Genomic DNA, 25,448 nt, shown 5'->3' with positions numbered 1-25,448 from the left:
TTAACTCCACTTCAATGGGTGAGATAATTCCTATCTGATCATTTTAATTTACCCACTGGAAACCTGCCCAATTTTTCTTTGAAAGCTCACTAACAAGGCCTTAACAAGCAAATAGCAGACTTCTCAAAAAATAGTTTATTACCAATTGCACTCCTTTCTTGGCGCAGAAATCGGGGAGTAGCTGAGAAAAGGAAAAACTGAGTTTATTTCCCGTTTTCTGCCAGTTTAACACCAGAATTGACATTATTGCCATTAAACAACATCAGAAAACATGCCCATGCATAAAGTGGTGTTTACTGGTTAATGCTGATGTCTATCTTTTCATTGAAATTAGCAAATGTAGGCAAAGGCAATATTCCTTCCAGGGAGTATTAAAGATCTTTTGGCAAGGAGAATGTTCCAGCAATGCTAAAAACTGAGACAAACCCCAGGCAATTTACTAAAACATGATTATTTCTGGAGAAAAAAATTCCATCTTTTTATTTGCTGTTTTATTTTTTCTGTAGAACTGTGTACTATGTATCATTTAATCATTCTGTATCGTGCAAATATCAGATGTGATGCATTTTAAGCTTTTTTTTTCCAGTTTGGCTTTCTGCCAGTTCAGGGTCAGTCTGTTGAAGAATTATTATTTGCAAGGAACATTACTGATTATGATACATTCTGCTAAAATGTGGCATTGTTTGATCAGGCTCACGGGAACTTATATTTTTGGAACTATCATTTCCAACAGTCCTGGTGACACTTTGAACCTCCAGGACCATCTGAGAATTGTTGAATATGGAACTAATGATGAAAGATGTTTTGATGAAAAATGAACTGCGTGATAATGGATTTCATAACCCACAAGCCAGAGAACCAACATAAAGAAGTACCCTATTTGACCATAACTCACTAATTTCTTCATTTTATTCTTGTCACATGTTGACTTTACATTTCCGGATTCAGGACTCGGTCACTTCCACAAAATTGTTATTCTTGTTTCATGAAAAATAAAATCCTTGTGCTGGAGGAGTCAGATGCACAAAGTAACACAAGCCGACTGTCAGGCAAAAAAGGCAAGTTACACGGTACTTAGCTTCAGATGGCATTCTTGTGATAGTAGTTGAGGAGTTTAATAAGGAGTGACAAAGGCCAAAGGGTGCAGGAGAGGCCAGTAAAGGGCAAATAGAAGACGACATGGAAGGAAAACCAATGAAATTAAAAGGATGCAGTCAAAAGAAACAAATATTGAAGGGAATAGTGCTGGAAATATTCAACAAGTCAGGCAGCATCTGTGGAGAAAGAAACAGAGTTAATTTTTCAGGTCGATAACTTTTCGTCAGAACTGGAAGAAGTTGAAAATTAAACGGATTTTAAGTAAGTACAAAGCCAGGGAAAGGGAGAGAGGAAAGAAAAAAAAAACAAAGGTCTGTGATAGGGTGGAGGGCAGGAGTGATTAAATGACAAAAGGGATGATGGTGTAAGGCTAGGAGGGTGGTAATGGGACAAGTAAAGAAACAAAAGGTGGGTCTAGAGGAGCTGTAAATGGCAACATCAGAACCATTACCAGCACCTGCTGTCTGAAAAAATGGGAGCCGTGATTGTGATCTGAAGTTATTGAAATCAATGTTGAGTCCAGAAGGTTGTAAAGTGCCTAATGGAAAAATGAGGTGCTGTTTCTCGAGCTTCCGTTGAGCTTCATTGAAACAGTGTAAGAGACCGAGGACAGAGAGGTCAGAGTGGGAGTGGGACGGGGAATTAAAATGGCAAGCAACCGGCAGGTCAAGGTCACACTTGTGGACTGAGCAGAGGTGTTCAGCAAACGCTATCTGCATTTGGTCTCCCCAACGTAGAGGAGACCGCATTGTGAGCAGTGAATACAATATACTAAATTGAAAGAAGTACAAGTAAATCATTGTTTCACCTGAAAGGAGTGTTTGGGGCCCTAGATGGTGGGAAGGGAGGAGGTGAAAGGGCAGGTGTTGCATCTCCTGCGCTCGAACGGGAAGGTGCCATGGGGAGGAGAGCAGATGATAGGGGTGATGGATGAGTGGACCGGGATGTCGTGGAGAGAGCGGGCCCTTTGGAATGCTGAAAGGGGAGGGGAGGGGAAGATGTGTAATGTTGTGGCATCATGCTGGAGGTGGCAGAAATGGCGAAGGATGTTACACTGAATGTGGAGGCTGGTGGGGTGGAAGGTAAGGACAAGGGGGACCCTATCATGGTTCTAGGAGGGAGGGGAAGGGGTGAGGGCAGAAGTGCGGGAAATGGGATGGACACGGTCGAGGGCACTGTCAACTACAGTAGAGGGGAATCCTCAGTTGAGGAATAAGGAAGGCATATCGGAAGCACTGGTGTGAAAGGTGGCATTGTCAAAACAGATACGACGGAGAGGGAGAAACTGGAAGAGGGGAATAGAGTCCGTACAGGAAGCGGGGTGGGAGGAAGTGTAATCAAGGTAGCTGTGGGAGTCAGTGGGCTTATAATAGATATTGGTTGGCAGCCTGTCCCCAGAATTGGAGATAGAGAAGTCGAGGAAGGGAAGGGAAGAGTTGGAGATGGACCATGTGAAGGCGAGGGAAGGGTGGAAATGTGAAGCAAAGTAGATGAAATTTTCCAGTTCGAGGCGAGAGCAGGAAACGGCACCAATACAGTCATCAATGTACCAGAAAAAGAGGTGAGGGAGGGGACCTGAGTAGGACTGGAACAAAGAATGTTCCACGTATCCCACAAAAAGGCAAGCATAGCTGGGACCTATATGGGTTCCCATAGCGACATCTTTTATTGGAGGAAGTGAGTGGAGTCAAAGGAGAAGTTGTTCAATGTAACAGAAGTTTAGCCAGGCGGAAGAGGGTGGTGGTGGATGGAGACTGGTTGGCCTCTGTTGAAGGAAGAAGCGAAGGGTCCACAGGCCGCCCTGGTGGAGGATGGAGGTGTAGAGGGACTGGACGTCCATGGTGAACAGGAGACAATTAGTGCCAGGGAACTGGAAACTGCTAAAGTGGCAGAGGACATCGGAAGAGACTGGACGAGGGGAGAAAAAATAGAGTCGAGATAGGAAGAAAGATAGTTCCGTGAACGTGTCCATCCCATTTCCGGCACTTCTGCCCTCACCCCTTCCCCTCCATCCCAGAACCATGATAGGGTCCCCCTTGTCCTCACCTTCCACCCCCCTAGCCTTCACATTCAATTTATAATCCTCCACCATTTCTGCCACCACCAAACACATCATCCCTTCCCCATCCCTTTCAGCATTCCCAAGGGACTGTTTCCTCCACGACACCCCGGTCCACTCCTCCATCACCCCCAACACCAGCTCTCCTCCCAACGGCACCTTCCCGTGTGAGCACAGGAGATGTAACACCTGCCCTTTCACCTCCTCACTTCCCACTGTCCAGGGCCCCAAACACTCCTTCCAGGTAAAACAGCAATTTACTTGTACTTCTTTCAATTTAGTATACTGTATCCGCTGCTCACAATGGGGTCTCCTCTACAATGTGGAGACCAAATGCAGGTTGGGTGATCGCTTTGCTGAATACCTCTGCCCAGTCCACAAGCGTGACCTTGACCTTCCACTCATCCCACTCCCACTCTGAACTCTCTGTCCTCAGCCTCTTACACTGTTTCAATGAAGCTCAACAAAAGCTCGAGGAACAGCACCTCATCTTTCAATTAGGCACTTTACAACCTTCCGAACTCAACATTGATTTCAATAACGTCTGATCATAACCACTGCTCCCATTTTTTCAGCAGGTGCTGGCAATGGTTCTGATGTTGCCATTTACAGCTCCTCTAGACCCATCTTTTGTTTCTTTACTTGTCCCATTACCACCCTCCTTGCCTTACACCATCATCCCTTTTGTCATTTAATCACTCCTGCCCTCCACCCTATCAAAGATCTTCCCATTTGTTCTTTCCTCCCTTCCCTTCCTCCCCTCCCCCCCACCTTTCCCTGGCTCTGTACTTGCTTAAAAACTGTTTAATCTTCAACTTCTTCCAGCTCTGACAAAAGGTAATCGACCTGAATCATTAACTCTGTTTCTCTCTCCATGGATGCTCCCTGACTTGCTGAGTATTTCCAGCATTTTCTGTTTTTATTTCAGATATCCAGCATCTGCAGTATTTTGCTTTTGATTCAGGTATTGAAGGAGTTCAGTAAAGAAACGATGAAATGGAGAAGAACAAGTAGGGAGTTAATTCAGCAAGTTAGAGGGATAGACTAGGAAGGAATGCGGTGAAATGGAGAGGAACTAGTTTGCTGGGCAAGTGGTGAGGTGCAGAGGCACTTGGTAAGAGGTAAAATGGCAAGATGGAGATGAGACATCAAGAAACGGAGATATAAGCTACAAAGCTGGGCGATGTGTTGGAAAGAACAGGCAATATGGGAGAGTGGTGAGAGGCAGAGGATAAGTTGGATGGTAGAGCTGTGGAATAAAGTAGGGTGGGTAGAAATATAGAAAGCAATAGACAAAGAAAGAAATCATTTTTATTTATATGGTATCTTAACATCCTCAGGACATTTATAAGTGCTTCGAAATCAATGACGTTTAATGTGCAGTCACTGTTGTATGTGAGTAAAAGTGGCAACCATTCTGTACACAGAGATGTCCCTCAAACCGCAAATGAATGACTGACCAGCTAATCTGATTTTGGTGGTGTTGGTGGAGGGAGGAATGTTGGTCACCACACTAGTGCCACAGGATCTTTTATATCCACTTGAGCAGGGAGACAGATCTTAGTTTAATGACTCAACCAAAAAACAGCATCTCCGACAATGCAGCACTCCCTTGGTGCTACACTGAAGAGTCAGTTTAGATTACATGCTCAAGTTCATAGTGGAGTTGGAACCCACTATCTTTAGAGGTAAGAGTGCTGCCAACTGAGCCAAACTGATGTGGAAGATGAGGAACAATGGATATGTGCATCCATCATACCAATACAAGTTTAAAATATGAAAGTAGTTCCAACAAAAATAAAACATTGTGAATAAACTTGTTTCCCAGACCACATGTAATACAAACCATTATGCCCCAACAATTTCTTCACCACTCAGTATGTAACATTATGGTTGTATTTAATGATGATCTGACACTCACTGATAAGACCAAAAGATACCAGGCTTCCCTGAGGCATCTCAATCAGGATTCAGTAACTCCAACATATTGTGTAGTCAAGAAATTCTCTAACCATTGGTCTGTGCTGCATAGAGAAGGCATTTTCTCATTATGTGCAACTTCTTAGCTATCTGTACAACTTTAAGCAGGATATGATATTAAATGGGCTACATGCCATCACAGGGTTTAAGTGTATTTCTTAACTAAATATATACTCCAAAATTCTTACTTTAAGCCCTTTTTCCAAAAGCAAGGTTGATTTTTTTGCAATGTTAGCCTTTGTAGCTGTTAAACTAGCAGCACATTCTCAGACAACAGTAATGGAGCAGAGCTACTGGGAGTGGAGGAGGTGTGGGCTGATGCTTGGGCTGGGGATCCCCGATCAGTACACGGTTGGCAGGGTGGACAGCACCCCTGGGGTCTACCTGCCTTTCTCCGCCATATTCCCAGGCCACGCGAGCCTTCTCCTCTTTGCTAGATTTTTCATGCTTCCCTCCCCCTTTACAATTCTGCTGCAACCATTTACACCTCTAGACCCATCTTTTGCTTATTTACTGTCCCCTTACCACCCCCTTTTGCCTTGTACTATCGTCCCTTTTGTCATTTAATCACTCCTGGCCTCTGGCCTCCACCCCATCACAGACCTTCCCCATTGTTCTTTCCTCTCCCGCTCTCTTTTCCCCGGCTCTGTACTTGCTTAAAAACTGTTAATCTCTCTAACATCTTCCAGTTCTGATGAAAAGTCATCAACCTGAAATGTTAACTCTGTTTCTCTCTCTACAGATCTTCTGATCTGCTGAGTGTTTCCAGCATTTTATAACACACTAAGATAGCCTAGTTCTTTTGAGCTCCACTTCACATTTTTTTGTTGATGCCTCCCACTGAAAAAGTAAATAATCACTCCCATTGGTTTTCCTAGTTTTTGCCCCAGTCCACTCATGCCCATAATCCTTTCCTGTGATACTCACACACCACCGAGGACAGCAGGGTGAGGGGAAAAAAATCTCAAGGAACCAAAGTGATTGATTGTCTGCACAAGACTGTCAATAGATGCCAACCCACCCCATCCCAATACAAAGAAGTCTCAAAATGATGGTCACCAAGGTAAATGTTAGAATGTAAAAAAGGAAAAGTGATAGAAATACTGGAATACAAAGCAGATTAACGAATCTCTAAAATAGGAAACATGAGTTGTCAAAACCCCATTTTCTGTTTTTCAGCATTTTCTATTTTTATTTCAGATTTTCATCATTTGCAACAATTTTATTCAAATAATAGAAAACATATGATGATTCCCTCCCACCCATCCCCAAAAGTGAAGCGAAGCATTAAGAAAGAATTTTACTGATACATTGCCCTGCAGGTAAAAGTAATAAAAATATACATGCTTAAAATAGAGAAATTAATGCTGCTGTTAAAACAGCAGATAGAGGAATGTTATATGAATGTGTTAAGTGCATGTCCACTAATATCATCAACAATACGTTGCAACCTTATATCACACATCCCGAATAGGATATAAATTCTAGGTTGATTGAACATACGAATTAAGAGCAGGAGTAGGCCATTCGGCCCCTCGAGCCTACTCTGCCATTTGATAAGATCACGGCTGATCTGATTGTGACCTCAACCCTACTTTCCAATCTACCTACTATAACCTTTGACTCCCTCGTTAATCAGGAATCTATCTAACTCAGCCTTAAAAATATTCAATGACCCTGCCTCCACCGCTCTCTGGGGAAGGGAGTTCCACAGACTCACGACCCTCTGAGAGAAAAAAATTCTCCTCATCTCCATCTTAATGGGAGACCCCTTATTTTAAAATTGTGGCCCCTAGTTCTAGTCTCTCCCACAAGGGGAAATATCCCCTCAGCATTTACCCCTTCTATCCCCTCAGGATCTTATATGTTTCAATAAGATCACCTCTCATTCTTCTAAACTCCAATGTATGCAGGCCCAACTTGTCCAACCTTTCCTCATAAGATAATCCCCTCATCCCAGAAATCAGTTGAGTGAACCGTCTCTGAACCGCTTCCAAAGCAATTAGGTCCTTTCTTAAATAAGGAGACCAAAACTGCACACAGTATTCTAGATGTGGTCGCACCAATGCCCTGTACAACTGTAGCAAAACATCTCTACTTTTATATTCCATTCCCCTTGCAATAAATGACAACATTCCATTTGCCTTCTTAATCACTTGCTGTACCTGCACACTAACTTTTTGTGATTCATGTACTAGGACACCCAGATCTCTCTGTACCTCAGAGTTCTGCAATCTCTCTCCATTTAAATAATATACTGCTTTTCTATTCTTCCTGCCAAAGTGGACAAGTTCACATTTTCCCACATTATAATCCATCTGCCAAATTTTTGCCCACTCACGTAATCTATCTATATCCCTTTGCAGACTCCTTGGGGCCGAATTTCGGATGGCCGAGCGAGTGCATTGGGGGCGGGGGGCTCCGAAAATGGCAGAATCCTGGAGCGGGTTCGGAGCCCGGCTCCAACCCGCTCACTTCCGGTTTCCCCAATGATGCGTTGGGATGCACGCGCAGCTCCCGCATGCGGGACTCCCACCAGCAATTAAAGCCGGCGGGATGACAATTTAGATACTTATCTAGGTAGTTGAGGTACTTGACAGACCTCATTGACTGGAGATTTTGGCAGGGGTGAAATTTTGAAGGATCCTCAGCGTGTTTCCCGTGCTGTGGGAAACACTCCCTGTTGAAGCAGACGTGTTTCAGCCAGCAGCCAGTGGGAGATACAAAGGATTATTTGACAGGTGGGGGGAAAACCTCATTTATTGCAGCAGGGCACTCTGTCACTTCAGACAAAGTTTTGGCTGCAACACCTTTGTCTTTCCACTCAAAATTATTAATTTATACCCTAAACTCTGCTGTGCAAACAACATTTACCTACTTTGCGGACCCCCTCAAACACACATCGTCAGGATGGGGGGCGCCATGGCTGCATTCATCACTTCATCCGAGGACGAGCAACATCACCAGCCTTGCCAGGCACGCCGTCCACCTCCGCCACGTGGAGCTCCACAACACAGTGCTGCACCACAGGCACCTGCACAACAGCACGGAGGGCAACAACAGAGAGAGCGGCGTCGCAGGAGGCACTACCCTCGCCACAGGGTCTACAGACCAAGGCTCAGCTACCTGGACCTCTCTGAGGAGCAGTGCATACGGAGGCTCAGGTTCAGTCGCCAGGTAATCGAAAACATCTGCAGCCTCCTTCATGCCGAGCTGCTCCCGGCTGGGCCGAGCAGCATCTTCTCACCTGTCGCTGTCAAAGTCACCACTGCCCTCAACTTCTTCGCCTCCGGATCGTTCCAGGGTGCCACTGAGGACATCACCGGGGTCTCTCAGTCGTCTGCACACAAGTGCATAAGGCAGGTCACCAACGGCTTGTTTCGCAGGCCCTCGCACTATGTCAATTTCCCCATTGATGACCTCAGCCAGACAAAGAGGGCAGTGGGATTCCACGCTGTGGCTAGCTTCCCACGGGTGCAGGGTGTAATCAACTGCACCCATATAGCAATACGAGCACCTCCACAAGAGCCAGGACTGTTCATCAACAGGAAGGGCTATCTCTCCATCAACACTCAGCTCAACTGTGACCACCACAAGAGATTCCTTCACGTGTGCGCCAGATACCCTGGCAGCTGCCACGATTCCTTCATCCTCCGGGAGTCCATCAACCCGCCCCTCTTCCACGCACCGAACATCTGCAAGGGCTGGCTCCTCGGGGACAAGGGATACCCCCTGCACACGTGGCTTATGACAACTCTGAGGAACCCCACCACCGAGCAACAGCATCGATATAACGACAGCCACATCGCTACCAGGTCTACAATTGAGCATGCTATAGGGCTGCTCAAGATGCGCTTCAGGTGCCTTGATCATTCTGGCGGAGCGCTTCAATATGCACCAGACAAAGTGGGACGCATTAGAGTCGTCTGTTGTGCCCTGCACAACATTGGACAACAGAGAGGGGTGCGGCTGGGGGAGGCCCCATCCACATCTGCCACCCATATTGAGGAGGAGGAGGAGGAGGACGAAAAGGAGAAGGCAGAGGAGGAGGAGCAACCCATGGGCAGAACAGCGGCTCACCTGGCTGCTTGTGAGGCCAGGGAGTCACTGATATGTGAACGGTTCTCCTAACATCAGACTGTGTGAAGAGTCCAGTCCTCACCACCAGGACAGAGGAGCGGCCACACCAGCCCCCTCCCCCGCCACCTGCACAAAATAGTCGTGCAACTACACATACACCCACTGTAGAGTAACCCAATGGGTGGCATCAAGTGTGGGTGTTCCTGGTGAACCTCATGAAAGGGACTTATTGCACAAGCCAGTCAAGAATGGCCAAGATGTGGCAGTAGTGGTGACAATATAATGCTTTGGGCTGACACCCTCCGGGTTTCAGTGCCCGTGAGGGCCCCTCCAAAGACTGCTCCACCTGCATCTGTGCAGGGGCAGACTTGACCACCTGGAGAGGAGGCAACATTGTGGGTACTGATTGAGAAGGGGGCAACGGGTGAGACGTGGGAGCGCTTTGAGTGGCGCCCCACTTCCATGTCCCCTTTCACCATCATCCCTCTCCTGGGCCAGGCCCACATCACTCCTACCACCCTGCTGGACGACAGTTTGGAGGACATGTGTGAATCCTTGTTTTTGTTTTATTCGTTCATGGGATGTGGGCGTCGCTTGCTGCTGCCCCTTGATCATTCTCCTTTTAAAGAATGGCCCCCAGGTTCAGCATCTGTGTCCAGCTGAGCAGAGCCTGGAGAAGAGTGCTGTCACCGAGGCGGACTATCCACAGCTGCCCCTGTCACCAGTATCTGCTCGTGCTCACATGTGTGTGGTGACTCACCACGTGCAACCCCAACTAAGTGAGGAGGGAGACCCACCAAGGTGTGTGTATCTGCGCTGGTGGGTGCCCCCTCAGAGGCCGGTAGGTCCTCTGAGGAAGTGCCCTCCGCCGTCACAGCAGTCGCTGAAGGCCCTGTAAGAGAACAGAAGGCAATATTAAGCATGATGACAGATGTTGAGGTGCTGAAGATAGATAGCTATACAAAACCCTGGTTAAGCTATACAAAACCCTGGTTAGACCGCACCTGGAGTACTGTGAGCAGTTCTGGGCACCGCACCTTCGGAAGGACATATTGGCCTTGGAGGGAGTGCAGCGTAGGTTTACTTGAATGATACCCGGACTTGAAGTGTTAAATTACGAGGAGAGATTACACAAATTGGGGTTGTATTCTCTCGAGTTTCGAAGGTTAAGGGGTGATCTGATCGAAGTTTATAAGATATTAAGGAGAACAGACAGGTTGGATAGAGAGAAACTATTTCCGCTGGTTGGGGATTTTAGAAGTAGGGGGCACAGTCTAAAAATTAGAGCCAGATCTTTCAGAAGCGAGATTAGAAAACATTTCTACACACAAAGGGTGGTAGAAGTTTGGAACTCTCTTCCGCAAACGGCAATTGATACTAGCTCAATTGCTAAATTTAAATCTGAGATAGATAGCTTTTTGGCAACCAAAGGTATTAAGGGATATGGGCCAAAGGCAGGCATATGGAGTTAGATCACAGATCAGCTGTGATCTTATCAAATGGCGGAGCAGGCACGAGGGGCTGTATGGCCTACTCCTGTTCCTATGTTCCTATGTTCCTAAGGCATGTTAACAACATTTGCTATTGTGAGTGCTGAATGTTAAAGTTCTGTCACCAGCCGTTTGTCGGGTGGCAGTCTCGGCGTCCCCGACGGACAGGCACTCGAGGGTGTGGCTCAATTCAATAGCCTCCTTCTCCGCGTCCATGAGGACGACCTGATGTTGCGGCCCTCCTCCGGTCTTCGCCTCTCCTGTGCACTCTGGACTCTCTTCTCCTATAAGGGGGAAAGTGGAGAGGCGTGAGTGAGGGATGGTGGCGTGGCCAACCGCTGAATGCATTGGTTTGGGTGAGGCTGACCGTGAAAGAGATGCATCTGAGGGTGAGTATGAGACAGAACCATGAGATTGTATGAGGATTGTCTTGAGCGGTCATGGTGGGATGATTACTGGGGAGGTGAGTAAGTGCAGCTAAGTTGAGGATGAGCTCTGAGTGGGTGTGAGGAGTGATGTGATAGAGTAGTGTTGGCAGTGCAGGAGTTGTGGGATGGGGGCGATGATATGGAAGATGGAGTGTAGGAGAATGAGTAAGTGTACTCACTTTGGCTGACCTGGTCAGGTCATTGAAGCGCTTCCTGCACTGGATCCAGGTGCAGGAGACGTTGCTGCTGCTGCTGCTGACCTCTTCTGCCACCTCGAGCCACGCCTTCTTGGTGGCAGAGGCAGACCACTTCCTCCTGTCCGCCGGGTAGAAGATCTCCCTCCTCCTCCTCACCCCATCCAGTAAGACCTGGAGTGAGGCATCATTAAACCTGGGGGCAGCCTTTCCCCTCGGCTGCTCCATGGTGCTGTGTGGCTGTTTGCTGCAGGATCAGTCATTGGAGGACTGCCCCTTTAAATAGGGCTCCTCCAGCTGACAGCCTGCGATGCGGGTGTGCAGTCCGCCCGCTGCACAGGTTTCCGAGGGGAAACCCAGAAGCCAAGTTAAGTGGCTTCAATTTACCCGTGATCGCATGGAGAACGGATGGATTTTACTGGGCGGGTTACCCATGCGTCCAGTCGCCCTCCCGCTGCCAACCCGCATCCCTGGTAATATCGGGGCCCTTATGTCCTCTTCGCAACTTACTTTCCTACCTACCTTTGTGTCATCAGCAAATTTAGCAACCAGACATTCGGTCCCTTCATCCAAGTCATTGATATAGAGTGAACCCTAATATATGGCACAGATCAGGCTGCAATACATAATGAACAGAAATGGAGCCATGTTTTTAAAGTTTTGGATAAAGCAGTTTACCTGGTAGATTTTGGATATTGTGTCTGATCTGCGTTCCCCTTGTCAAGCACTGGCTGTAGAATATCTGCCTGGGAAGTTATCCACACACTTTGCCTGCCCTAGCAATGCCTTAGCATGACTTATCCAAGCCCATAAGAGCTCAGTCACTTCACCCTGACTGTAGTATGAACTTCAAGCATCTCTCTGTAACTGTCCACCAAAACTCACAAAAAACTATATCTGATAAACAGAAATAAAGTGTACAATTTGACAAGTTAGCAATGCTAATATGATGAACTGTTTAAGTGGGCTCTTGTTGTCTTCAAAAGAATTGCATTTTTTTCATGAATGGAAGAGAAAGAAAAATGTCAATAGTCAGCAATTAGATGAGAGATAAGTGGATGTTACTGATTATTATATATTGTATTGTGAGGTAGGATATTATTACCATCCTCCATTACTCTGGAAAGGGGGAGCCCTTTTGTCATTTGTGTGAATAGTTGAGCTAATGGATACTCTAGGACTATTAATACATTTGGGAAATTAGTCAGGTGTTAATAGGGAGGTTATTTTAGGGCAAAATTTTACAAATTCTTCAGAGGAAGGGAAATTGCTTCCCTAGTTAAAAAGCAAGCTGGGAGTTATTTGCTGCATATTATATCAAATATATTAGAGGATCTCCCAAGCTATTGCTCAGAATGAGTTAGAAGGGTTATACCATGTAACACACAATACATCATTACTTGATGAGGTGATCTCCTACGGTGTTACTCACAAGCAATTTTTTTTCAAAATTTCTCATTCCTTCCTTCCTATGATTGTTTCTCTGCTTGTTTCCTATTCCCTAAATTGTTTCTGTCTCCCTTTCTCTATCTTCCTGTCTATATTCCACTTTTGTTCTGTATGTGGCTCCAATAGATTTTCTTTTATTTCTGTCTCTATGCGGTGTTCTTCAAAGTACATACTGCTGGCAACAAACCTCATCCACCAGCAGTATGTGTTCAAAAACGGGGGGCAGTGGGCCCATCATTTTCCAAAATGTGCTGGCGGTGAGTAAGATTCGTCAGCACCAGTATGTTCTTGGAAAATGTAATTTTATATCTTGCTGTTTGTCTCTGACTTTTTTTTTAACTATTCAGGTTTCTTCTTCCCGATGTCTTCTCTGCTTTCTGTATGCCCCCAATTATCGCCAAATGCCCTTCTATATTTGATATTATTCAATCATACTGGATAATCTCTCGTGGTGTTGCTTATAGGTAATCTGGAGCATGGTCACGATGGCTTCATTCTGAGCTGGGGTAAAATGCATGGCAAGGGGCATAGAACAGAGCACAATGGACGTGGAGGCTCAGGAACAGAGGATAGTAGTGAGAGCGGAGAGCAGAGCACATTGGTGGGGGGGGGGCTGGGAATTGAAGCACAATAGGGCTGGGCTGCGAATGGAGTACAGCAGGTAGGGATGGAAATAAAGCACAGCAGGAGGGACTAGGGAGTGGAGCACAATGAGGGAGGGGAGCACAAATGGAAGCAAAGTACAGATTTTTAAAATGGAAACCACCACTGGACTTCAAGAGAAGTTGGGGTATCCTATTTAAAGCACTAGCAACATTTTTTTCCTGGATTTAATCCACTGTGGAGAAATGGATGCTGAGCAGAAGTGGGAGAGTTAGCAGAGAAAACCAAACATATGATTGAATAGAAGGTTTCAATTAAGCTTTTAAAGTTCAGAAGAGAAGAAGTGAGCTCCAATAAGTAGGGCCTAGATGTCTGAAGCATCTTCCACTGATGGTGAATTGATGCGCAGGAGATCTGAGTCAGAGGAACAAAGGGTAGAATGTAAGCCTGGAGGAGGTTGGAGGGGTAGGTTGAGATGAGACCATGGAGGCATTTATAGATGAAAATATTGAATTTCATGTGTTGGGCTACAAGGAACCAGTGGATCTTGGCAAGGACAGGAGTGACAGATGAGCGAGACATAGTGCAGGACAAGATGTGGATGGAAGAGTTTTGAACAAGTTGGAATTTAGGTTAGATGCAGCTCAGGAGGCTGGCAAGGAGGGCATGAGAGTATTCAAGTCCAGATATAACAAAACAAAGAAACATAGAAAATAGGAGCAAGAGTGGACCATTCGGCCCTTCGAGCCTGCTCCGCCAATCAATGTGAACGTGGCTGATCCTCTATCTCAATACCATATTCCCGCTCTCTCTCCATACCCCTCAATGCCTTTTGTGTCTAGAAATCTATCTAGCTCCTTCTTAAATATATTCAGTTCTTGGCCTCCACAGCCTTCTGTGGTAGAGAATTCCACAGGTTCACCACCCTCTGAGGGAAGAAATTTCTCCTCATCTCAGTCCTAAATGTCCTACCCCGTATCCTCAGACTGTGACCCCTCGTTCTGGACCCCCCAGCCAGGGGAAACATCTTCCCTGCATCCAGTCTGTCTAGCCCTGTCAGAATTTTATATGTTTCAATGAGATCCCCTCTCATTCTTCTAAACTCGAGTAAATACAGACCGAGTCGACCCAATCTCTCCTCATTCGACAGTCCCAGGAAACTGTCTGGTGAACCTTCACTGCACTCCCTCTATGGCAAGTAAACTGCACACAATACTCCGGGTGTGGCCTCACCAAGGCCCTGTATAACTGCAGTAAGACATCCTTGCTCCTGTACTCAAATCCTCTTGCAATGAAGGCCAACATACCATTTGCCTTCCTGACTGCTTGCTGCACCTGCATGTTTACTTCCAGTGACTGGTGTACAAGGACACCCAGGTCCCTTTGTACATCAATATTCCCCAATCTATCACCATTCAAATAATACGCTGCCTTTCTGTTTTTCTTTCCGAAGTGGATAACTTCACATTTATCCACATTATACTGCATCTGCCATGTATTTGCCCACTCACTCAATTTGTCTAAATCGCCTTGAAGCCTCTTTGCATCCTCCTCACAACTCACAATCCCACCTAGTTTTGTGTTGTCAGCAAACTTGGAAATATTACATTTGGTTCCCTCATCCAAATCATTGATATAGATTGTGACTAGCTGGGGCCCAAGCACTGATCCCTGCGGTACCCCATTAGTCACTGCCTGCCACCCGAAAAAAGACCCGTTTATTCCTACTCTCTGTTTCCAGTCTGTCAACCAATTCTCAATCCATGCCAGTACATTACCCCCAATCCCATGTGCTTTAATTTTGCACACTAACCTCTTATATGGGACCTTATCAAAAGCCTTCTGAAAATCCAAATACACCATATCCACTGGTTCTCCCCTATCTATTCTACTAGTTACATCCTCAAAAAACTCCAGAAATTTTTTTAAGCATGATTTCCCTTTCATAAATCCATGTTGACTTTGTCCAATCCCGTTAATGCCTTCCAAGTCTCCTGTTATCACATCTTTTATAATAGACTCTAGCATTTTCCCCACGACTGATGTTAGGCTAACTGGTCTGTAATTCCCTTTTTTTTCTCTCCCTCCTTTTTTAAATAGTGGGGTTACATTTGCCACCCTCCAATCTGTAGAAACTGTTCCAGAGTCTAAAATTTTTGAAGATGATCACCAATGCATCCACTATTTCCAGGGCCACTTCCTTTAGTACTCTGGGATGTAGATTATCAGGCCCTGGGGATTTGTCAGCCTTTAGCCCCATTAATTTCCCTAGCACTTTTTTTTTACTAATACTGGTTTCCTTCAGTTCCCCCCTCTCACTAGACCCTTGGTTCCTTAACATTTCTGGGAGGTTATTTGTGTCCTCCTTTGTGAAGACAGAACCAAAGTATGTGTTTAATTGTTCTGCCATTATAATTTCCCCCGTTTCTGTCTGTAAGGGGCCTACATTTGTCTTCACTAATCTTTTTCTCTTACTATATTTATAGAAGCTTTTACAGTCAGTTTTTACGTTCCCTGCTGGTTTACTCTCATACTCTATTTTTCCCCTCTTAATCAATCTCTTTGTCCTCCTTTGCTGAATTTTAAACTGCTCCCAATCCTCAGGCTTGCCGCTTTTTCTGGCAATTTTATATGTCTCCTCTTTGGGTCTAATACTATCCCTAATTTCTTTTGTAAGCCACGGTTGAGCCACCTTTCCTGTTTTATTTTTGTGCCAGACAGGAATGAATAATTGTTGTAATTCCTGCACACGTTCTTTAAATATTAGCCATTGCCTATCCACAGTCATCCCTTTTAGTAAAGTTCCCTGATCTATCATAGCCAACTCGCACCTCATACTTTCATAATTTCCTTTATTTAGATTCAGGACCCCAGTTTCGGATTCAACAACTTCACTCTCCATCCTAATGAGGAATTCTATCATGTTATGGTCGCTCTTCCCTAAGGGACTACGCACAACAAGATTGTTAATTAATCCTTTCTCATTGCACAATACCCAGTCTAGGATCACCTGTTCTCTAGTTGCTTCCCCAGAAAACCATCACGTACACACTCCAGGAATTCCTCCCCCACAGTATTATTGCTAATTTGGTTTGACCAATCTATATGTAGACTAAAGTCACCCATGATTATAGTTGTACCCTTCTTGCTTGCGTCTCTAATTTCCTGTTTAATGCCCTCCCCTACAGCTTCACTACTGTTTGGGGCCTACAGACAACCCCCACCAACATTTTCTGCCCCTTGGCTTCTTAGCTGCACCCATACAGATTCCACATCGTGATTTTCCGAGCCAATATCCTTCCTCACTATTGCATTGATTTCCTCCTTTACTAACAACACTACCCCACCTCCTTTCCCTTTTTGCCTGTCCTTCCTAAATATTGAATACTCCTGGATGTTCAATTCCCATCCTTGGTCACCCTGCAGCCATGTCTCCGTAATCGCAACTATATCATAACCGTTACTATCTATCTGCGCTGTTAATTCATCTACCTTATTACGAATGCTCCGTGCATTACAATGCATCACTCCCTTTAAGCAGTCTGATATCTACAATTTTCACAGTGGTTGTCCTGATCTCCTGCCAAAACTTAAATTCTCCCCCTCGGTGTCTTATTGTTGTGGGAGTTGACTCACACTGCCCTATTTCATCCAAGACCATGTCTGAATAGGATGCTTTCTGCTGTTATCCTAACATCAACCTTCATTGCTGCCTTGTAAAGAAAGAACTTGCATTTATATATCACCTTCTCAAAACTTCAGAATGTCCCAACACATTTCACAACCAATTAATTATTTTTGAAGTGCACTGTTGTTATGTTGGAAAACTTAACAGTATTTATGCACAGCATGGTCCAAGAAACAATAAATGAGATGAATGATCTGTTTGTAGTGGTGTTGATTGAGGGAGGAATGTTGACCAGGATATTAGGAGAACAACACTAACCAGCACTCAAAACTTAATCCAGACTGGCACTCCTTCCGTACCAGGCCAACACCAAATCATCTCCAGAGCAACAATCTACATAGAATTACACAGAATTTTATAGCACGGAAACAGGCCATTTGGCCCAACTGGTCTATGCCAGTGTTTATGCTCCACGTGAAGCTGTACTTCATTCTTTCTGCCTCCAAGAATGCAACTCCACCATTGCTATTGATCCCCCTGTCCCTGACTTGCTTTCATTACTCACACCTCTGCATCTGTTAAGGTGTCAGCTGTGGCTCAGTTGGTAGCACTCTTACATCTGAGTTAGAAGGTTGCGGTATCAAGTCCCACTCCAGGGACTTGAGAACAAAATCTAGGCTGACACTCCAGTGCAGTACTGAGGGAGTGCTATAATGTCGGAGGTGCCTTCTTTCAGATGAGACGTTAAACTGAGGCTCCACCTGCCCTCTCTGGTGGATGGAAAAGAGTCCATGGCACTGTTTTGAAGAAGAGCATTTGTGTGTGCACTACTCTCAATACAACATCCTTAAATGTGTACTTTTTTTTAAAGACAAATTGTGAATGTTTCATTACTTGCTATATGATTTTTGGGCCATTTTATACAGTTTCCCCTGTAATTTGCTCGCTCTACAAAAAACTGTTTCAATTACATCAGCTCCAATATTTTTCTTCATCATTTGCATTGTCCTTTGTGTAAATTCATTATAGAAAGATACTTTATATTCTCTCGCCTGCTGAAATAATGGAACTTATTTTAAGCATCCAAAAGCCTAAGCCATTGAACCATTTTGCTGCATTGTTGCATTCTCAGTGCATTCACTAGAAGCAGCATTCTGAATATATTGCAAGGTACATTTGCAAGATACATTTTGCCAAGCAAACATTTCTCCTTAAAAAGCATGCACAGCATTTTTCCCCTATTGTCTTCGTCCAACATGCAAGGTGTAAGACAGAAATGAACCTACCTCCTCAGCCGCAGTCCTGAAATCCATGTGCTACAGCACAGAGAAGAATGCTGGCCTGCAAAACACACGGAGGGAAAGGCATCAGCCTAATCAGAGCAATTTTAATTAAGCTATAATGAACAAGAAGGCATGCATAATTGATGAATATTGCAAATTATGTAAAGTTGCTTGCATATTTTATCCCTCGATGCATTGACATTCTTCTGTACAAAATAAAAATGAAGACTGAAATGAATTTCCAATTAGCAGAAAAAGAACTGAAAATAATTTAGGAGATGCTTTGATCTGGAAGAACACATAAGAATTTCCTTTTATTGTTGCTGCATGGCTGATCAGTACATCCAACAACCGCACTTTGCCTGAAAAAATGTGTACATCCCAACACTGGAAAACAATAGCCCAGATTTTGCTGTCAAAATAATGGTGGGGCTAATGGCACTCGCCTTTATTTATCGGAGTGAATGTTGACACCACCGCCAGGCCGATGGCGCGCATGCGTGTGGCATTTCTCAAGCCTGGCCCAAGTGTTAAGTGCTGTGTTGAAGCACTATACGTTGTTGAGTTTTGCACTTAAGCCATGTCGAGAACTTCAATACAGTATCTTCAGTCACAAATTACACATTACACTTCTTCATTAATGGTCCCAGTGGTGTTATTCTCACAGGGGGTTTCTCACCATCGTTTTTTTCAAAAATATACTTTATTCATAAAATTTACAGCAATACATACAATACAATTGTCATATCACATTCCAAACATACACAATAAAGATCATACAATTTGCAGGTTACATCAAGTACAGTTCAATGAACACATTGTACATAATTACAGTTCATGACACTCTAGGGTGCCTCATTGCATCACAGTCAATACAGATGATTCATTACAGATTCATTACAGTTACATTACATTTCATTACATAAGTTTGAATTTTACATTCTGCCCGAGGGTTTTTTTTCCCTGATTTCAGCCCCTGATACAGTGGCAGGAAGGCTCTAAATGGTTGCCTTTCCCCACAGAGCCTTTGCAGCGGCCGCACCCATCCTCAGTGCGTCCCTGAGCACATAGTCCTGGACCTTGGAATGTGCCAGTCTGCAACACTCGGTCGAGGACAGCTCCTTGCACTGGAAGACCAGCAAGTTTCGGGCAGACCAAAGGGCGTCTTTCACTGAGATGATGGTCTTCCAGCAGCAGTTGATGTCCATCTTGGTGTGCGTCCCCGGGAACAGCCCGTAGAGCACAGAATCCTGTGTTACGGAACTGCTCGGGACGAACCTGGATAGATACCACTGCATCTCTCTCCAGACCTTCTTTGTAAAGGCACATTCCAGAAGGAGATGGGTGACGGTCTCGTCTCCACCGCAGCCTCCTCGGGGACAGCGTGCGGTTGTGCTGAGACACCGGGAGTGCATGAATGATCTGACGGGAAGGGCCCTTCTCACCACCAGCCAAGCTAGGTCTTGGTGCTTGTTTGACAGCTCTGGCAATGAGGCATTCTGCCAAATGACATTGATAGTCTGCTCGGGGAACCAACCGACAGGATCCACCATCTCCTTTTCCCGCAGGGTCTCGAGGATGTTTTGTGCGGACCACTTGCTGATCGTCTTGTGGTCAAAGGTGTTTTTCTGCACAAACTTTTCCACGAAGGACAGGTGGGGCGAACGGTCCAACTGGACGGAGCATTCCATGGCAGCGTGGCCAGGCCCATCCTTCTCAACACCGGGGACAGGTAGAACCTCAGCACATAGTGACACTTTGTGTTTGCGTACCGAGGGTCTATGCACAGCTTGATGCAGCCGCACACAAAGTTGGCCATCAGGATGAGGGCCACGTTGGGCAAGCCTTTCCCCCCTCTCTCTGGAGATTTGAACATTGTGTCCCTGCGGACACGGTCCATTTTTGATCTCCAGATAAAGTGGAAGATGGCTCGGGTGACTGTCGCAGCGCAGGAACAAGGAATGGGCTAGACTGCGTCACGTACAGCAACACCGAGAGCACCTCGCACCTGATGACCAGGTTCTTGCCCACGATCGAGAGGGATCATCGATCCCACAGTCCCAGTTTCTGCTTCACCTTGGCAATACGCTCCTCCCAGTTTTTGGTGCACGCCCCGGCCCCCCCGAACCAGATCCCCAGCACCTTCAGGTAATCCGACCTGACAGTGAAGGGGACAAAGGATCAGTCAGTCCAGTTCCCAAAGAACATGGCCTCGCTCTTGGTGCGATTTACCCTGGCCCCCCACGCCAGTTCGAACTGGTCGCAGATGCTCATCAATCTGCGGACCAACAGCTGATCCGAGCAAAAGATGGCGACGTCGTCCATGTACAGGGAGGCCTTGACATGAGTGCCTCCGCTGCCTGGGATCGTCACCCCTCTTATGCTCGCATCCCTCCTGATGGACTCAGCAAAGGGTTCGATGCAACACACGAACAAGACGGAGGAGAGAGGACAGCCTTGCCTGACTCCAGATTTGACTGGAAAGCTTTCTGATTCCCACCCATTGATTGAAACTGCGCTACTGATGTCTGTGTAGAGCAGTTGGATCCAATTGCGGATTCCCTCCCCAAACCCCATTTTGGAGAGCACGTCCATCATGTACGTGTGGGATATTCTGTCAAAGGCCTTCTCCTGGTCCAGGCTGATCAGGCAGGTATTCACCCCCCTGACCTGTACATAGGCGATTGTATCCCTGAGTAGCGCCAGGCTATCAGAGATCTTCCTGCCGGGTACGGCGCAGGTCTGATCGGGGTGGATCACTACCTCCAGGGCTGACTTGACCCGATTGGCCTTGGACAGAATTTTGTAGTCCACGTTAAGTAGTGAGATGGGTCACCAATTTTTGATTTCTTCCCTCTCCCCCTTCTGCTTGTAGATGAGGGTGATGATGCCTTTCTTCATGGAGTCTGACATGCTGCCAGCCAGAAGCATACCCCCGTACACTTCCAGCAGGTCTGGGCCTATCCAGTCCCACAGAGCTGAGTACAACTCCACCGGTAAGCCGTCGCTTCCGGGAGTCTTACTCTTCTCGAAGGAACGGACGGCCTTTGTCAATTCTTCCAGAGTTAGCGAGTGATCCAGACTCTCCAGCTTGCTGTCGTCGAGAACCTCCGTGATCGACGACAAGAAGGATTGGGAGGCCGCGCTGTCTGTGGGCTTCACGTCGTACAGTCCGGCATAAAAGGATTTGCAGATCCTCAGTATGTCGGGCTGCGAAGACGTGACCGAGCCGTCCTTTTCTTTCAGGCTGCTGATCACAGAGCTCTCTCTGTGCACCTTTTGGAAGAAGAAACGCGAGTAAGTCTCGTCCTGTCCACGGAGCGGACTCTGGACTGGAAGATGATCTTGGAGGCCTCGGAGGCAAAGAGCGAGGCTTGCTGGTCCTTCACCTCTCTGAGTTCCTCCCCGACATCGATCCCCATTGACTGCAGCAGGAGAAGATTCTGCATGCTTTTCTGGAGTCGGGACATTTCCCTCTGCCTCTCTCTCTCGCCTTCTGAACACCTTTGAGGATGAAGAACCTCTTGATGTTTGCCTTGATGGCTTCCCACCAGCGCACTGGGGAATGAAAGAGGGGCTTTACGGTTCTCCAACCTTTGTAATCCCTCTTCAGTTCTTCAATGTTTCCCGTGGTCAACAGTTTCACGTACAGCTTCCATGTCCCCCTGCCCACTCTCTGATTGTCCTGTAAGTGACAGTTGGCCAGGAGGAGGCAGTGGTCAGAGAAGAACTCCGGAGTGACCTTGGTGGATCTGACCTTGAGTGTCGGGGACGCAAACAGGAAGTCTATCCTGGAACGGACGGACCCGTCTGGTCTGGACCAGGCCGCTCCTTTTGCAGGGTTGTTGAAGACGTCGCACAGCTTGGCATCTTTCACTGCTTCCATCAGGAGTTTGGACGTGGCGTCCAGTTTGCTGTCAGCTCTGCCAGATCGTCCAGCCGCATCGATGATGCAGTTGAAGTCACTGCCGAGAATGACCGGCCTGGACGTCGCCAGCAGCAGTGGGAGCTGCTGGAAGACGGCCAGCCGCTCGTTCTTCAGAGCCGGGGCGTACACATTGATCAGCCGGAGCGGAGCATTTTTGTACATTACGTCTGCTACAAGGAAGCGACCCCCCACCACCTCCTTTACTTCGGTGATGGTGAAGTTGCCCCCCCGCAGCAAAATCCCCAGGCCAGAGGCACGGCAATCGTTGCCTCCCAACCAGATCGACGGCCCGTGGGCCCACCGCTGCGACCATTGCCGGTAATTGCTGAACTCCTGCAAGAACAGCAGGTCGCTCTTGATCTTGGCCAGGAAGTCCAAAGTCGACACATATCGCGTAGTGCGTTTAACGCTACGCACGTTAATGGATACGACTTTCAGACCCATTTTAACAACAGTTTAAAGTCTCACCCGACAGTCCGTTTGCTGTTTCCAGCTCTTGGCCGTGTCCCTGCATCCAGGTGATCTGTGCAAAGTGTCGTTTCTCACCATCACTCCTGAAAGCGTTGGTAAGTGCCGGGGTTACAGTTAACATCCCACAGAATTGTAATGGGAGTGCTCCAAAGTTGAGTACCTTGTACAGTCCCACTCGGTAGCGTTGACTGCATCAAATTACACATTCCAGGCAAAGTGTTGGATGATTATGGTCCTCCCAATTCCTGGTGGTGCAACTACAAATCTTGTTAATTACATTGGGTGGTGTCACTAAACGCAGCCGTTATTTATATGCAAATAGAACAGCAACTCCAGGTGTTAAACTCAAATATCCAAAAGTTGCTGTCTGAGTTGCGCATTCCATCATTAGCTTCTTGAAAACGGTATCTCGCTGTCTGCCTCTCCATTGAAATATATTGAATGTCGTGTAGTTGCTGTATTTGCGCAGTTTATATGAATTAAACACTCACAGGAAGTTAAGCCAAGTCATTTTGAGTCTAAGTACTCTTTTAACGATGTGTTAAGTGTTAATTACTGCTAATGAACCTCTCTGACACTGAAAATTAACTATTACATTTGTGAAGTCTCATTCCTTTAGGTTTTAATTGTTGGAGATATTAAAAATATAAAATTTTAAATAATTACATTTTTAAAAAACTTTTCCTTTGTCTCTTTCTTCTCTCTCTCTTAATCCAACCTTTCTTTCCCTCTCTTTATTTCTCTTTCTGTACCTGATTTGACATTGAATTCACCCACTCTAATTTACACTTCCTTCTCAATCCTTGAGCTGTTAATTTCATAATCCTTCAATCTGATTGGTTAAGGAGATACACAGTTGCTTGCCCTGTTCACTCAGGTCCCAGATGCCCTGTTTCCCTCGCTGACATGTTATCAGCTTGCAACTTACCTTGCAAAAAATTTAAAAACCTAAATGTGCAAGAGCAAGTCTAACTAAAGGCAGACGCCATTGGACACCCTGCTACAGCAAAATCTGGCTCATTATATTTTACAGAACTGTGATCAGCACGAGGTAAACTAATTGAAAAGCCATTGGTTTCAGCAATGGATTTCCTGGTGATGCTGGGGGCACAGTGCCCTGAAGTAAACTGGACTATGTGAAAAAATAAATCTACTTACTTTCTCGTGTTGTAAAGGTTAACTTTGTTTTATTCAAATCTCTAAATCCTTCAAGGAATCACTATTTAAATGTGTCACATGCATTACAAGTAATGAAAATTTAAAACATGCCTTAGGTGGACAAGTATATAATTGGGGAAATATATATTCATATATATATACACACATGTATATCAGACTGTGAGTAATCTTACTGTTTTTCTTACTGTTAAGCAGGCTATGTATCATAAGGGCAATGGAACAAGAAAAGGCCATTCAGCCCCTCAATCCCAATTCTTCCACATCCTGTGTAAGTTTGCATTGTAATGAACTTCAATGCACTTATCTAGTCTCCTAGGAGAAAGCACTGCTTAAATACTTCCTAATCCATAAAAAGTAATCAAACAAAATTCTAGAATCTATCTATCCAAATATCTTGATTTTTCCACCCCGGCCGTTGTTTTCTACAGATGACATTCCCTTATTCCCAGCAGCACAGGTACCATAGTGTTCCATACTGTATTTGATCATCTTTGTCTTTACTTATTCCTGTAATCTACAATCCCATTACTAACCAGATGTTTATTCAGTTCTTTTTTGAAAGAGTTAAGTGGAATGCATCAATGGCTTTTGGTGATCATACTTTGAGGAAAAGTGGAGCATCTGGCTGAGACTCTACCTCTGTTGATATTGTTCACCTGAGAGACACATTTAATAAATCCATTCCGGGAAGATAGAATCACCATTCACTTGTTATCATTACTTACTGATTCCAATTCACAACAAGACTCTTCCATCCATTTGGTACATTCCTTGCAGTCTTAACTCTTAGAAATGTGAATCTGGCTATCAGTAATTAAACTAATAATGCCCCAGAGATGTTCTGAGACTGGGTTTGAAACATAGACAGAATTAAATATGGGCATCCCATCACTGTCACTGAACTGCACAGCACCTGGTATTGTGGTATATTAATCGTTCAACATTGGAAGATCTAATAATTTCCAGAACTTATATTCAGCACAAGGTAAATTAATTGAAAAGCCATTGGTTTCAGCAATGAGGTTTCAGCAATGAGATTTCATGCCAGTGGTGATGCTGGTGGGTCGGGGGCAGTGTACTGATGTAAATTGGTCTGTATGGAGCAAATGTTCTCAATCCAATCAGTATCTAATTATTGCAGAGATTTTTGTGAGGACTTGTATCTGGTTTAGAGCACTAAACAGCTACTTGCTGTGTATGCTTAGTATGTTAGAAGAGGCCTTCTTTTGACCTTGAGTCATTCAGTGTTCTGAAATACAGCAGCAACCTTGACATTAATGTTAGCTGCGTCTGCTCCAAAGAGATGGGTTTATAATTTGTTCTAATTATCATAGCAAATTCTTGGATGCAAACCTTTCACTTTGATTTTAGAAACAGAAGGCAACATTAACCATTTAATGAAGTGTAGCAGTAACACATATTCAAGCCAATCGATTAGATGATATTTCAATGTAAATTAAAATCTGGTGGCATATGTTAAGTATCTCTATTAGCAAGTCAATCAGACAGACTAGCAATAGTATATTACAGCACAGGATTTAGGTTAGGCACTGACCAATTAGATTTCTAATACAGATT

General features: G+C 45.4%; 1 protein-coding gene across 1 annotated transcript in view; it reads right to left on the bottom strand.

Annotated features, from left to right (window-relative positions):
- Positions 1-22,178, bottom strand: part of sntg1 (syntrophin, gamma 1) — a 150,961-nt gene extending 128,783 nt beyond the window's left edge. The window contains exon 1 of the mRNA XM_067977096.1: positions 21,876-22,178. Within this exon, the coding sequence (XP_067833197.1) occupies positions 21,876-22,178 (303 nt within the window). The remainder of the gene's footprint in view (positions 1-21,875) is intronic.
- Between the last annotated feature and the right edge of the window lie 3,270 nt (positions 22,179-25,448).

This window comes from Heptranchias perlo, chromosome 3, assembly GCF_035084215.1.
Source record: "Heptranchias perlo isolate sHepPer1 chromosome 3, sHepPer1.hap1, whole genome shotgun sequence".
In the NCBI taxonomy this organism is placed as follows: domain Eukaryota; kingdom Metazoa; phylum Chordata; class Chondrichthyes; order Hexanchiformes; family Hexanchidae; genus Heptranchias; species Heptranchias perlo.
Note: the sequence above shows the minus strand (reverse complement) of the source record. Positions and strands in the feature narration are given on the sequence as shown.